This window comes from Aotus nancymaae, unplaced genomic scaffold (assembly GCF_030222135.1).
Source record: "Aotus nancymaae isolate 86718 unplaced genomic scaffold, 86718_ANA_hifiasm-v0.15.2.pri h1tg000059l, whole genome shotgun sequence".
Classification (NCBI taxonomy): Eukaryota; Metazoa; Chordata; class Mammalia; order Primates; family Aotidae; genus Aotus; species Aotus nancymaae.
The window spans coordinates 3,916,084-3,931,536 of NW_026988473.1; the positions used below are offsets into that span (position 1 = coordinate 3,916,084).

General features: G+C 49.5%; 1 protein-coding gene across 1 annotated transcript; it reads right to left on the reverse strand.

Annotated features, from left to right (window-relative positions):
• Positions 1 to 10,194: 10,194 nt before the first annotated feature.
• On the reverse strand, positions 10,195 to 10,386 carry LOC110568740 (cytochrome c oxidase subunit 7C, mitochondrial-like). The gene has a single exon (XM_064365448.1). The coding sequence runs from the start codon at positions 10,384 to 10,386 to the stop codon at positions 10,195 to 10,197; it is 192 nt and encodes a 63-aa protein (XP_064221518.1).
• Positions 10,387 to 15,453: the final 5,067 nt, after the last annotated feature.

Consider the following 15,453-nt stretch of genomic DNA (forward strand, 5'->3'; position numbering starts at 1 on the left):
TCCTTGTCCAAGAACGTTAAGCTGCGTGTGACTTTCTTGCACACACGCTGGCCTTTCTCACTTTCACGCCTTTGCTCGTGCCATAGCCTCTGCTTGGCTTACCCTCGCCCACTTCCCTTCCTGGTTCCATGTCGCAGACCCACCGGCTCAGGTGTAATTCTCCAGGATCCTCCTGCAAACTTCCTCACCCTACCTGTCCCAGGAGTGTCCCCGAGGCTCCCACAACTCCTGCCCGCCTGCTTCTCTCATCTGCATGTCAGGTCCCTTCAGAACAGTGGCTATGCTTCATCCTCCCCGGCATAGGGCCCAGCCTAGTGCAGATGCCAAGTAAACTTTTTTTTTTTTTTTTTGAGACGGAGTTTCGCTCGTTACCCAGGCTGGAGTGCAATGGCGCGATCTCGGCTCACCGCAACCTCCGCCTCCTGGGTTCAGGCAATTCTCCTGCCTCAGCCTCCTGAGTAGCTGGGATTACAGGCACGTGCCACCATGCCCAGCTAATTTTTTGTATTTTTAGTAGAGACGGGGTTTCACCATGTTGACCAGGGTGGTCTTGATCTCTTGACCTCGTGATCCACCTGCCTCGGCCTCCCAAAGTGCTGGGATTACAGGCGTGAGCCACTGCACCCAGTGAACATTCTTGAATAAATGAGTGAGTGAATTAAAACCACTCTCTCTTTGGGCCTCCGTTTCCTCATTCTATTCATAACAAGAGCCAGGCACGGTGCTAAGCGTTTACCTACATGATTTCATCTAAGTTTCACTTGGCTCTATCATTATTGCTGTTTTACAGAAGAGGACACTGAGGTCCAGACAAGTTCAATAATTGGCTCGAGGTTCCAAAGCAAGTGAGTGGCAAAGCCAAGATTCAAACCCAGGTCACCCACCTCCAGGGCTCCTGATGCACTGGTGAACCCCCACTTTATCGAAGTGCTCCTGGGGTGAGGCTGCAAACATAGATGAGCCATGCAAGGACTCAGAGTCTGGTTTCTAAAGCACACGGGAGGTTGGGTCCTCAGAGCCACCTGGGAGAGAAGCTGGGCCAAAACTGAGTCCCTTTTTTTTTCTTTTTTTGAGACAGAGTTTCACCCTGTCACCAAGGCTGAGGCTGAAGTGCAGTGGCATGATCTCAGCTCACCGCAACCTCCTCCTGGGTTCAAGCAATTCTGCCTCAGCCTCCTGAGTAGCTGGGACCACAGGTACATGCCATCATGCCCCATTAATTTTTTTTGTATTTTCAGGAGTGATGGGATTTTACCACATTGGTCTCGAATGCCTGACCTCAGCTGATCTGCTCGCCTCGGCTTCCCAAAGTGCTGGGATTACAGGCGTGAGCCACCGTTCCCAGCCAAAAGTCCTGTTTTTTTTTTTTTTTTTTTTTTTTTTTGAAACAGAGTTTCGCTTTTGTTGCCCAGGCTGGAGTGCAGTGGCACACAACCTCTTCCTCCCGGGTTCAAGCCATTCTCCTGCCTCAGCCTCCCGAGTAGCTGGGATTACAGGCATGTGCCACCATGCCCAGCTAGTTTTTTGTATTTTGAGTAGAGATGGAGTTTCTCCATGTTGGCCAGGCTGGTCTTGAAGGCCTGACCTCAGGTGATCTGCCTGCCTCGGCCTCCCAAAGTTCCCAAAGTGCTGGGATTACAGGCATGAGCCGCCGCGCGTGGCCAAAAGTCCTTTTTTACTGATGATGAAACTGAGGCCTAGAAAGTGCAATGACCAAGCACACTGGGCAGGAAGGGTCTCCAGGTCTACAGTGAGCACTGCTCCCCTGCCAGGTCAATGGCCCCCCAAAACCCGCCCCCTCGGGCTGGCAGCGGGTTCTGCCTTGTTTGGCTGGCCCCTTCCTACATTGGAGCAGGGAAGTGCCTTCGGCCCAGGGGGCGCTGGGCAAACTTGGACAAGCCCTGAGCTCTGCTCCTTTTATAAAACCAGGGGAAGGGTGACTGAGGCCCCCCGCCAACTCCTTTTCCTCCCATTCCCACATGCTGCAAACCCCCAGACCCCAGGGAGGAGGCTCCAGAGGGTCTGTCCAGGGAAGGACAGAATCCGCCCGACTCCTAACTCCGGCTGGAACTCGGGCAGACTCAAAGAGGACTGAAACAGCTGACTCAGGAGAACGCTTCAGCAAGAGCTTTGGCAGGATTTGGGGGATTTTCCCAGTGGGGCAGCTGCGCCCCACTCCCGCCTGCTGGGAAGGGCTCTGGCAGGGATGAGGATCGGGTCACACAGCTGATTCATCTGAGGAGGGAAACTCCCTGCTCCTGTGACACACATCCCCCAGGCACCCAGGGGTAAACCTGAGGACACACAGCTGAGAAGCCCACCAACCCCATCTTTCTTTGCTTACTGGGGAAAAAACCCAGGGAGACAGAGTCAGGCAGGGTGACAAGGCTTAGGGGGCAACTTCCCAGGGAATAAAACCAGAGACTGGGACCAGAGAGAAAGCTGGACAAGGGCCACCTCAGGCATCCTTTCTCACCCATTTTATAGATAAGAAAACAAGCTCAAATAGTAAAAGGAAACACGGGCTGGGCACAGTGAGTCATATTTATAATCCCAGCAATTTGGGAGGCCAAGGCAAGAGGATTACTTGAGCCCAGGAGTTCAAGACCAGCCTGGGCAACACAGTGAGACCCCCATCTCTACCATAATATAAAAAGAAAAAGCCAGGCATGGTGGTGCATTCCTATGCTCCCAGCCACTCAGGAGGCTAAGAGAGGAAGGTTGCTTGAGCCTGGGAGGTCAAGGCTTCAGTGAGCTGTGATCCAGCTATTGCACTCCAGCCTGGCAAACCTGTCTGGAAAAAGAAAAAAAAGCAAACATGTATATAGACCTACTCTGCGCTGCCAGACACACCCTAAGCAGTTTAGATGCGTTAACTCATCGTGGTCCTCACAGACCACCGAGGCAGAGTTAAGTAACTCGGCAACTTGGCTGGGGTCAAGGCTAGAAGTGCTCTGGGGCCTCCATGACTCCCCGGAGTCCTTGCACGCGCCTGTGTCGCAGGGAGGTAGTCCCTGGTCCCCGGGCAGCTCTGGCCCCTGAGGGTAAAGGCCTTTCTGGGGTGAAGTCCAAATTGGTTTCTGGGGATCTTCTCTCCACCGTCTGACTCTGCCCTCTGGAGACCCTAGGGGACAGGCAGGTCACCCACCAGGCCCCAGCTCCTCTTCCTCCCTCCCTAAAGGGAGAAAGCTGGCAGGAAAATCAGCCCAACCCTCAGAGGCCAGGAGAGGGCGGTGAAGCATTCCCGCCAAAATCTCTCTAGGGCTTTGACTCTGTTCCAAACCCTAATCCATCCTTTCCTCCCGAGTCAGAGCCTCCCTTTCCTGTCTGCCACCCGCCCCTCACAACACATGACACAAACTCACACACAGACACATTCGTGCGCACTGGGAGTCCAGCCTCTGGGCTCCTGCCCTCTGGGAACCTGGTCTGGCCCCGCTCCCATCTGTCGTGGGCCAGGGGCCTGGTGGGTGTTGGAGTTGGGCTGAGTGTTGCAGCTGTTTGAGATGGGGCCAGGGACCCCACACAGGCGAGCTCTGCCCCATTTGGCTCCCACTCCTAGGCTGAGTGACTCACCCCCTCACCCCCCATGACTCAGTTTACACCGCTGCCCAGAGGTCCTCCCAGGATGGGTGGGGCAGTTTATTGGCCCAGCCCAGGCCTGCCAGCCTTTCATCCAGGATGAGCGTTTCATCCCACTCCTGGCCTAGAGTAGTGGCTGGCACACATGGAGTACTGGGGTCAGGGTATGTCCCAGGTCTGAGGAGTTAGGGGGAACCTGAGAACTGGGTGACAGGCTCCAACTTGTCTGAGCCTGGGTCTGCAGGAAGCAGGAGCCACTCCAAGAAACTTCAGGGGGGCTGGGCATGGTGGCTCACGCCTGTAATCCCAGCACTTTGGGAGGCCGAGGAGGGTGGATCACGAGGTCAAGAGATCGAGACCATCCTGGTCAACATGGTGAAACCTCGTCTCTACTAAAAATACAAAAATTAGCTGGGCATGGTGGCGCGTGCCTGTGATCCCAACTGCTCAGGAGGCTGAGGCAGGAGAATTGCCTGAACCCAGGAGGCGGAGGTTGCGGTGAGCCGAGATCGCGCCATTGCACTCCAGCCTGGGTAACAAGAGTGAAACTCCGTCTCAAAAAGAAAAAAAAAAAAGAAAAAAAGAAACTTCAGGGGCCAGGCTGACAGGCAGATCCCTCCTGGGCACTGACAGCAGAGCCCCTGACTTCTCCCTTCAGAGGAAATTGCCCATAAAGCCCAAAATGAAACAGCAAGAAAATTCTCACTAACATTTATCCACGCTCAGCACTGTCCTTGCCATGGCTCAGCACTCCCCAACAACCCTGAAAAGCAGGTCCGATTATTACCTTTTTTCTTCTTTGAGATAGAGTTTTGCTCTTGTTGCCCAGGCTAGAGTGCAATGGCACGATCTCAGCTCACTGCAACCTCCGCCTTCCAGGTTCAAGCGATTCTCCTGCCTCAGCCTCCTGAGTAGGTGGGATTACAGGCATGCGTCACCACGCCCGGCTAATTTTGTATTTTTAGTAGAGATGGAGTTTCTCCGTGTTGGTCAGACTGGTCTCGAACTCCCAACCTCAGGTGATCCACCTCCCAAAGTGTTTGGATTACAGGCGTAAGCCACCGTGCCTGGCCAATATCCTCTTTACAAGTGAGGAAACTGAGGCATTGAGAAGTTAGGGAATTGCCTAGCTTGCCCAGCCAGGAAGTGGCTGAACTGAAATTTAAACCCCACCCATCCACCACCAGAGCCGCTACTGCCTGCTGAGCGGCGCTCACTGAAGCAAGGATGAGGGGCCCAAAACCCCATCCCAGCCCCTGCCATCTCCATGGAAACCTCTAGTTTCAGGGTCCACAGTACGTAAACCACTGATCTGCAAGAAGGGGAAACTGAGGCTCCCAGAAGGAAAAAGACTGACCCGAAGTCACAAAACGAAGTCACTTAACGAACTACTAGAGACCCATCCAGGCCAGACTATGGCTTCGACTTCGCCCCACAGACCCGGGCTGGAGAGGTGGCTGGTGAGGGAAAGGGAGCCCCACTTTTTATGAATGTCTTCCCCAAATCCTCCTCTGCCAGGAAGGCTTCTCCCACCCACCACCACCACAGTTGGAAAGAACTCTTCCTTCCTGGGGCTCCAGTAATGGTCCTGGCACTCTCTGGCTACCCCCAGCACTGTCTCCTTAGCACCAGGACTATTCTGAGTGTCTGACCACTTCTTTGGGCTGCAAGTACCTTGCAGGGCCAGGAGGACCAAGTGTTTTTTTTTTTGTTGTTTGTTGGTTTTTTATGTCAGAGTCTCACTCTGTCACGAAGCCTGGAGTGCGTGATCTTGGCTCACTGAAACCTCCACCTCCTGGGTTCAAGCAATTCTCGTGCCTCAGCCTCCTCAGTAGCTGGGATTACAGGCGCCCAACACCACACCCAGATAACATTTGGATTTTTCGTAGAGACAGTGTTTCACCATGTTGGGCAGGCTGGTCTTGAACTCCTGACCTCAGGTGATCCACCCACCTCAGCCTCCCAGTGATGGAATTACAGGCGTGAGCCACTGTCCCTGGCCTGGGACCAAGTCTTTAATCGTCCCTACCTCCCCTACATCTGGCTCCATTCAACTTTTAGTTTGGTTAATTCAGAAGAATGGATAAAGAAACGGTGGCACATCTGTGCAATGGGAGATAGAAGCCAGGCATGAAAGGGCATGTGCTGAACGATTCCATTGACGTGAAATTCTGCAAGAGACAAAACTAATTGATGACAACAGAAATGAGTTAAGTGATCTCCTGGGGTGGGGGAATCGACCGCAAAGGGACAGAACTTTCTAGGGGGATGGAAATGTTCTGTATCTGGATTGGAACGTGGCTACACAGGTGTATACACGACTGGCACATTAACAAAGCGTGCATTTTACTGAATGTAAGATACACCTCAACAAGGGAGCTTTTGTTTTTGTTTTTGTGAGACAGGGTCTCACTCTGCTGCCCAGGCTGGAATGCAGTGGCCTGATCACAGCTCACTGCAGCTTCCAATGCCTGGGCTCAAGTGATCCTCTTGCCTCAGCCTCTCAAAGTGCTGGGATTATAGGCTTGTGCCACAGTGCTCAGCCAGATTTTTCTTTTTTCTTTTTTTCACAGATCATAGGAAACAATTTTTTTTCTTTTTTTCATGGATTGTCAGATTTTTCTTTTAATCAAGGCAGATCTACATATGCTCAGTGAAAGATCTTCCAAGATAATAAGAAAACAAAAAAGCAAAAAAAAAAAAAAAAAAAACCAAAAAGCAAGAAAGGAAACAGGATGTATATAAGCTACCCACTGGGTAAAACAAATACACAAGAAACTGGTTACAGTAGAGGGGAGGCTTCTCATGCTACCCCTTTTGTAACCTTTGGATTTTAAAATATCTTAATGCATTAACTAGTCAAAAAAGAAATGCAATTATGTTTTTAATGTAACGCTACATAAAAAACTTTTAAAAACAATGTTTAAAAATAATTTCTTCTCCAGGCCAGGTGTGGTAGCTCACGCCTATAATCCTAGCAGTTTGGGAGGCCAAGTTAGGCCGATTGCCTGAGCTCAGGAGCTCAAAACCACCCTGGGCAACGTGGTGAAACCCTGTGTCTATTATAACACAAAAAAATAGCCGAGTGTGGTGGCAGGTGCCTGCAGCGCCAGCTACTCAGGAGGCTGAGGCAGGAGAACTGCTTGAACCCAGGAGGAGGAGGTTGTAGTAAGCCGAGATCGTGCCACTGCACTCTAGGCTGGGTGATAGAGCAAGACTCTGTCTTAAAAACTAATAATAAATAAATAATTTCTTCTCCACATCCCCTTTTTATGGCCATCAACTTGGTAGATGCAGATAGATATATACATATAGATACATGCATATCCATCTCCAAAATGCAATACCTTCAAACATTATTCCAAGCGGGGAGAATAAAAGGTAATATCCTCAGCCGGGTGTGGTGGCTCACACCTGTAATCCCAGCACTTTGGGAGACCGAGGTGGGTGGATCACAAGATCAGGAGTTCGAGACCAGCCTGACCAACATGGTGAAACCCTGTCTCTACTAAAAATATTAAAAACAAATCAGCCAGCTGTGGTGGCCTGCACCTATAATCCCAGCTACTCAGGAGGCTGAGGCAGGAGAATCACTTGAACCTGGGAGGTGGAGGTTGCAGTGAGCCGAGATTGCACCACCACACTCCAGCCTGGGCGACAGAGTGAGACTCCATCTCAAAAAAAAAGTAAAAAGTTACTGTCCTGCATTGTACTAGGGACTGTATTGCATAAGGGATTTCACCTGGGCTGGGGCTCATGGCGGACCTTGCTGAGGAAGTGGGGAAACAGAAAGCTGCAGGATAAGAGACAGTCAGCCAGGTGAGGGGACCAGGGAGGTCCCTCGGCAGAGGAAACCGTCTGTGCAAAGGTGAGGGGCTTGATCTGGCAGCCTGGTGCAGAGAGTGAACAGGTGCCTACAAAGAAACAACCTGTGCATTCGGCCAAGCCCCGCCGGGTTTGTGAGGGTCTTGATTCCACACACTTTCCTCCTCACTGTGTGGCTGTCAGCAAGTTGCTTAATTTCTCTGTGCTTCCATTTCCTGATCTGTAAAATAAGTATTATTGGCCAAGCATGGTGGCTCAAGCCTGTAATCCCAGCACTTTGGGAGGCTGAGGTGGGTGGATCACCTGAGGTCAGGAGTTGGAGACCAGTCTGACCAACATGGAGAAACCCCCTCCCTACTAAAAATACAAAATTAGCTAGGCATGGTGATGCATGCCTGTAATTCCAGCTACTCAGGAGGCTGAGGCAGAAGAATCACTTGAACCTGGGAGGCGGAGGTTGCTGTGAGCAGAGATCACACCATTGCACTCCAGCCTGGGCAACAAGAGCAAAACTCCGACTCAAAAAAAAAAAAGAAACAGTATTATTATACCATCTATCTCACAGAGTTGCTGGGAGGATTAAATACATTACTTGGAATGGTTCAACAGAGTTCAATGAGCCAGAACTACTATCCTCTTAGCCCTTCAAACCTCCCAAGCAGCATGTAATCTAAAAGAACATGGGGTACGCCAAGCACCCTCAGCCCACCCCTTCCCAGGCTTTAAGCCTTCCTGCGTAGCAATGCCAAAGGTGCCATAGCTGGGGCAGGTCCAAGTCTGAAGGTGAAATGCTGGCTATGTTGGCCAGGCTGGTCTTGAACTCTTAAAATTCTTCATGATTAAAATAATCCCTAAGGCTGGTGGGTGGGAAGTGCTGAGCTGGAAGCTGTGGAGGGCTTCAGGGGAGAAAGAATGGGGCCAGGACCAAGGAAAATAAATGTGTGTAGAAGTGGATTAAAATGTCATCTCCAGTCTGGGAACGGTGGCTCATGCCTATAATCCCAGCACTTTGTGAGGCCAGGGTGGGTAGATCATCTGAGGTCAGGAGTTCGAGACCAGCCTGGCCAACATGGTGAAACCCCATCTCTACAAAAATACAAAATTTAGACAGCGGTGGTGGCAGGTGCCTATAGTCTCAGCTCCTTGAGTGGCTGAGGCAGGAGAATCGCTTGAACTGGGGGGCGGAGGTTGTAGTGAGCCGAGATTGCGCCACTGCACACTCCAGCCTGGATGACAGAGTGAGACTCTGTCTAAAAAAAAAAAGTCATCTCCAGATGTGGAGCAACTGGAACTCTTACCCATTGAACAGTGTGGGTGGGATGTAAAATCGTACAGCCATGTTGGAGCACTGGTGGAGAGAATCAATTGAAGCTAAATGGACACCAACCATATGACCCAATAATTCCTCCCCACCTGGGCATATAGCCAAGAGAAATGAACGTAACTGGCTCCCAAAAGGATGTATCGAGAATATTCACGGCAGCTTTATTCATAAAAGTCCAAAACTGGAAGGCGCCCCCCACCCCCGATGTCATCAGCAGGGGAATGGAGAATGGAGAGACCGATTGTGGGAGATTTGTGCAGTGGGATGCAGCAACAGAAAAGACCAAGCTACCAGGTCACTCCGTAATGCAGAAGAATCCCACAGACATGTTGAGTAAAAGAAGCCAGACCCAAAAGAGTACACACCATATGGTTCCATGTATACAAAGTTCAAGAACAACCCAAACTAATCTATGATGACAGAAGTCAGAATAGTGGCTACCTATGGGTGGGGGTATGACTGGGAGGAGTCACAAGGAGCCTTCTCAGTTGCTGAAAACATCATCATGATAAGGTGGTAGTCACATGGGTTTATATATATGTAAAAAGTCATTGAGGCTGAACATGGGGGCTCATACTTGTTTTTTATTTATTTATTTATTTTTATTTTTTGTAGAGACGGGGTTTCACCATGTTGACCAGGATGGTCTCGATCTCTTGACCTCGTGATCCGCCTGCCTCGGCCTCCCAAAGTGCTGGGATTATAGGCGTGAGCCACCGTGCCCAGCTGGTGGCTCATACTTGTAATCCCAATACTTTGAGAGGCTGAGGTGGGAGGATCACTTGAGCTCAGGAGTTTGAGATTAGCTTGGGCAACAGCTTCCTCTCTACTAAAATAAATAAATAAGTAATTTATTTATGGGTGGCAGACCTGTAGTCCCAGCTACTCGGGAGGCCGAGGTGGGAGGAGAGCTTGAACCCAAGAGTTCAAGGTTGCAGTGAGCTATGATTGCACCACTGCGCTCCAGCCTGGGAGATAGAGCAAGACCTTGTCTTAAAAATCATAACAAATAATAAATTCTTTTAAAGTCATTAAGCAGAACATACTGATGTGTGTGCTTCACTGTATGTTTAAATCTTAACTTCAATTTAAACGATTTAGATCTAAGAGCTAAAACTATAAAAACTCTTAGAAGAAATCATAGGAGTAAATCTTTATGACCTTGAATTTGGCCATGGAGTCTGTTTTTTTTCATGTCATAAGTTTACCTACACACATATCTAGTATGCTGTATGAGTTCAAGTTTGATGCATTTTCCAGAGACTGCACCTATTTTTTTTTTTTTTTAAAGACGGGGTTTCACCATGTTGGTCAGGCTGGTCTTGAACTCCCAACCTCAGGTGATTCGCCCATCTTGGCCTCCAAAGTGCTTGGATTACAGGGGTGAGCCACCACGCCCGGCCTAGAGACTGCACCTCTTAAAATGCTCTTCATATCTGTTAAATGGATGAACTGAAACAGCCTTATTTTTTAAGCAGTTGGCGTCTTACTATAAAGAAGGGTGCAGCAAATCCAGACCCAAAGTACAAGCACATCATGGCTAGTGACCTCCGCTTGTTTTCCACTGAAAATGGCAAATTCTTCCCACGACCCTCCTTGTAGGGGCACCTACAGACCGAAGAGGCTGTGAATCTCCGGATGCTCTGGCCCAACATAGCGCTGCTGGAAGCTCTGCGAAAGGCACAGAGACCGAGGATGGAAGAAATGGTGGCACCTCACCAAGACCTTTTTCTCACGACCTTGTTCCCTGTGCGCAAGGACTAAAAGGCTGGCAATGGCTTCTTACATTAGACACCCAAAGCATGAGCAACAACAAGAAAAAGACACACTGAACTTAAGAAAAAATGGTAAAGCTTTTGTGCATCAAAGAACAATTTTCAGGCCCAGGTGCGATGGCTCACGCCTATAATCCCAGTACTTTGGGAGGCTGAGGCAGGTGGATTACCTGAGGTCAGGAGTTCGAGACCAGCCTGGCCAACATGGTGAAACTCCCATCTCTACTAAAAATATAAAAATCAGCCAGGCGTGGTGGCACATGCCTGTAATTCCAGCTACTTGGGAAGCTGAGGTAGGAGAATCACTTGAACTCAGGAGGTGGAGGCTGCAGTGAGCCAAGATCATGCCATTGCACTCCAGCCTGAGTGACAGAATGAGACTCCATATCAAAAAAAAAAAAAAAAAAAGAATGGGCAATGGCTGGGAGCAGTGTCTCACGCCTGTAATTTCAGCGTGAAGGGAGATAAAGGCAGAAGTACTTGAGGCCAGGAATTTGAGACCAACCTGGGCAATATGTTGACACCCCATTTCTACATGAAAAAAGGGGGGATGGTAAAGGCTTGAATAGATATCCGTCTAAAAATATACAGATGAAAGCAACAACACAGGAAAAGATGTTCATTGGTCATTAAGGACATGCAAATCAAATCAAAATACAATGAGATACCACTGCATAACCTCTAGGATGCCTTTAATATAAAAAACGGAAAATAGGCCAGGCACGGTGGCTCACACCTGTAATCCTAGCACTTTGGGAAGCTGAGGCAGGTGGATCACTTGAGGTCAGGAGTTCAAGACCAACCTGGTCAACATGGTGAAACCCTGTCTCTACAAAAATAAATAAATAAATAAATAAATAAATAGGCAAACGGAAAATAACAAGGGTGGGCAAAGATTTGGAGCAATTAGATCCTTCACATATTGCTGGTGGAAATGTAAAATGGCATAGTCACTTTGTAAAACAGTCTGGCAGTTCCTCAGAAGCAATTCCACTCTTAGGTAAAGGTAAACATGCCAGGTGTGGTGGCTCATGCCTGTAATCCCAGCACTTTGGGAGGCTGAGGCCGATGGATCACGAGGTCAGGAGTTCAAGACCAACCTGACCAATATGGTGAAACCCTATCTCTACTAAAAATACAAAAATTAGCCAGACATGGTGGTACCCACCTGTAATCCCAGCTACTTGGGAGGCCAAGGCAGGAGAATCGCTTGAACCCAGGAGGCGGAGGTTGCAATGAGCCAAGATCGTGCCACCGCACTCCAGTCTGGGCAACAGAGTGAGACTCCATCTCAAAAAAGAAACAAACAAACAACAAAAAAAAAAAAAGAAAGGAAAACATATCCACATAATAACTTGTAAAGAAATGTCCATAACAGCATTATTCATAATAGCCAAATAGCGCAAATATCCCATGTCCAGGAACTTATGAATAAACAGTTATATATACTCAGCCAAAAAAATGAGCAAAGTACCGATACAGACTATACCATGAATGAGCCTTCATATGTTATGCTGGCCGGGTGCAGTGGCTCACACCTGTAATCCCAACAGTTTAGGAAGCTGAGGCGGGAAGATCACCTGAGGTCAGGAGTTTGAGACCAGACTGGCCAACCTGGTGAAACCCCATCTCTACTAAAAATACACAAATTAGCCAGATGTGGTGGCAGGTACCTGTAATTCCAGCTACTCAGGGGGCTGGGGCAGGAGGATCACTTGAAACCCAGGAGGCAGAGGTTGCAATGAACCGAGATTGTGCCACTGCACTCCAGTCTGGGTGACAGAGCGAGACTCCATCTCAAAAAATAATAATGAAAAAAAAAGACAGAGAGAAAATATTATGCTAAATAAAGAGGTCAGACACAAAAGACCACATAATGTATGAGTCCATTTACTTGAAATGCCCAGAATGGGCAAATCCATAGAGACAGGAAAGAAATTAGTGGATACCAGGGGATGAGGGAAGGGGGAAATAGGGAGTGATTGCTTCATAGGTATGGGGCGTTTTTCTGGAGTCATGAAGTTTTGAAACTAAAGAAAGGTGGTGGTTGTACAACATTGTGAATGTAATAAATGCCACTGAAGTGTACACTTTAAAGTAGTTAATTGTTTGTTACATAAATGTAATCTCAAGTAAAAACATAAACTTCAAAGGCCAGGAGTGGTGGCTCATGCCTGTAATCCCAGCACTTGGTGAGACTGAGGCAGGCAGATTGCCTGAGCCTAAAAAAATTAGCTGGGCATGGTGGCACGCGTCAGTAGCCCCAGCTACTCGGGAGAATGAGGAGGAAGGATCGCTTGAGCCCAGAAGATTGAGGCTGCAGTGGGTTGCGATCCTGCCACTGCTCTCCAGCCTGGGCATCAGAGTGAGACCCTATCTCAAAACAAACAAACAAAAACAACATAAACTTCAATTAAAAAGTGAATAGAAATGGATAAACGTAAATATCACCTCCAATGCCCTGGCCACACTGAGAACCCATGGGATGTCAAGCCTCCTTTCCTTCACTGCAGTCCCAAAAGGTGGGGATTCTCTGGGGCTCAGAAAGGGGAAGAGACTGAGCCAGTCTTACAGGGCCACCGAGGCATGGTGGCAGGGTCTCTCAGGCCTCCCTGCCCCCAAACTTCCAGCGATGGCTCTGGCTCCCTGGGGTTCTCTCTTGGCCTCCACTGGGTGGAAGATGGTGAGGTCAGAGGCCAGGAACGTTTCTACGGCCACAAGGCGGGGGTTAGTGACTGAGGAGGTTGGAATGTGCTCCCTCTGAAAGGACCTCCTTGTGGCTCCAGCGACGGTTAGAGCAGGAAGAGACTTTCAAAGTCATGTAATCACACACACACCCAGACCTGAGCCCCTGTTCCCTGAGCTGCCCCAGTGACTCCAGCATCCACTGCTTAAGGTGCAGGGTGATATTTCTGGAGCAGGCAAGTGAACGCAGTCAAGGCTGACCTGTGTCACCCCTCCCCTGGCTACCTGTGTCACCCTTGACCTGTCCAGCCTGGGCTCTGCCGAGGAGTTGGGACATCAGTGTGTGTGTGTGTGTGTGTGTGTGTGTGTGTGTGCACGCGCGCGCGCACGGGCACATGTGTGTGCATATGTCCTGTATGAGTGCCTTCACATGTGGTCAGTCCCAAAGACTCCCACCCCTGGGACTTTTTATTAACATGTGAATTCATTTTCACTACAATTTATCAAATTATTTTATTTATTTATTTATTTTGAGACAGAGTTTCGCTCTTGTTGGCCAGGCTGGAGTGCAATGGCATGACCTTGGTTCACTACAACCTCTGCCTCCTGGATTCTAGCGATTCCAGGAGGCGGAGGTTGTGTGGTGGCACATGCCTATAATCCCAGCTACAGCCTCAGCCTCCTAAAGTGCTGGAATTACAGGCATGAGCCACTGCGCTGGTCTCTTTTTTTTTTTTTTTTTGAGATGGAGTCTCACTCTGTCACCCAGGCTGTAGTGCAGTGGCACGATCTCAGCTCACTGCAACCTCTGCCTCCCGGGTTCAAGAGATTCTCCTGCCTCAGCCTCCTGAGCAGTTGGGACTACAGGTGCTAATTTTTAGTAGAGACGGGGTTTCGCCATGTTGGCCAGGCTGGTCTCAAACTCCTGACCTCGTGATCCACCTCCCAAAGTGCTGGGATTACAGGCGTGAGCCACCGTGCCTGGCCCCTGACTTTTTATTCCAAAACTAGCTAGGGTAATTCTTACTCTGTGCTGTGGTAAGCATGTAACATGATTTCTGTCTTCCAACAATCCTGAGATAGTTACATTACGTCTCCATTTCACAGATGAAGAAACAGAGGCTCTAAGAGATTATGTGCCTCATCTAGGTCACACAACTGCTGAGCAGCCTAACCACATTCAAACCCGGACCCCAGAGCTGTCCGACCCCAGCATGTATGTTCTGTCCATGGGTCACACTGCCTCAAAAACACTCTCCTCTCTCTCTCTCTCTCTCTCTCTCACACACACACACACACACACACACAGATGATGACGACAAGAGGATGACAAGAACACTGGGTAGAGCAAAGGCGACGGAGATGCACCAGACTGCTAACCACTTTCTGAGTGCACAACCCTTTACAGCTTACGAAGCACTTTCACATGTGTGATCTCATTTGATCCCACAACAGCTCCATGAGATCAGCAGGGAGACCCAAGTGAGGGAAGGTGACCTGCCCTGTGTCACACACACAGAAAATGGTAGCTCTGGGACTAGAACCCCAGCCCCAAGCTGGCCTTCCTGGCTCAAAGTCCTGAGTGCACCCACGGACTGCTGGCCTGTGTTCCCAAGGAAGGTAGCCCAGAGGGCAGAGCTAGAGCTGATGAAATGGAAGGACCATGGAGAAGCAGGAAAGCCCAGCCCTTTGGATTTATTTACTTTAAGTCTTGCTCTGTCCCCTAGTCTGGAGTGAAGTGGCACAGTCACAGCTCACTGCAGCCTCAAACTCCCTGGCTCAAGCCATCCTCTCACCTCGGCCTCTAGAATAGTTGGGACCACAGGCAGTCACACCACCATGTCTGGAAAAGTTTTAAATTTTTGGTAGACATGGAGTCTCAAATGGTCCTCCCGCCTTGGCCTCCCAAAGTGTTAGGATTATAGGCATGAGCCACCATACCCGGCCCCAGCCCCCTTTCTGTAGTCGTGTGAAAACTGGCAGCTCAGTACTCCATCTGGGCCGGTTTCCTCATCTGTTAGATGGAAGAAATCAGAGAAGCAGCTTTGGATGGTGCTCAGCACGGACGTTCTGCACATGCGACAAGGCTTCTGTGAAGCTGCGAGGGCTTGGCTGAGCCTGGGCTTGGAGCTCCCACTACTGTGATTTAGCAACCTGTGTCAGCTACTCACTTAGTGACCTTGAACAATTCATTTCAGCATCTCCCAGCCTCAGTTTCCCCACTTGTAAAACAGGGATGAGGATGGTGCCTGCCTCCCAAGC

Bases quoted from the DNA above. Each gene is read 5' to 3' on its own strand.
- LOC110568740 (XM_064365448.1), bottom strand. From the start codon at position 10,386: ATGTTGGGCCAGAGCATCCGGAGATTCACAGCCTCTTCGGTCTGTAGG.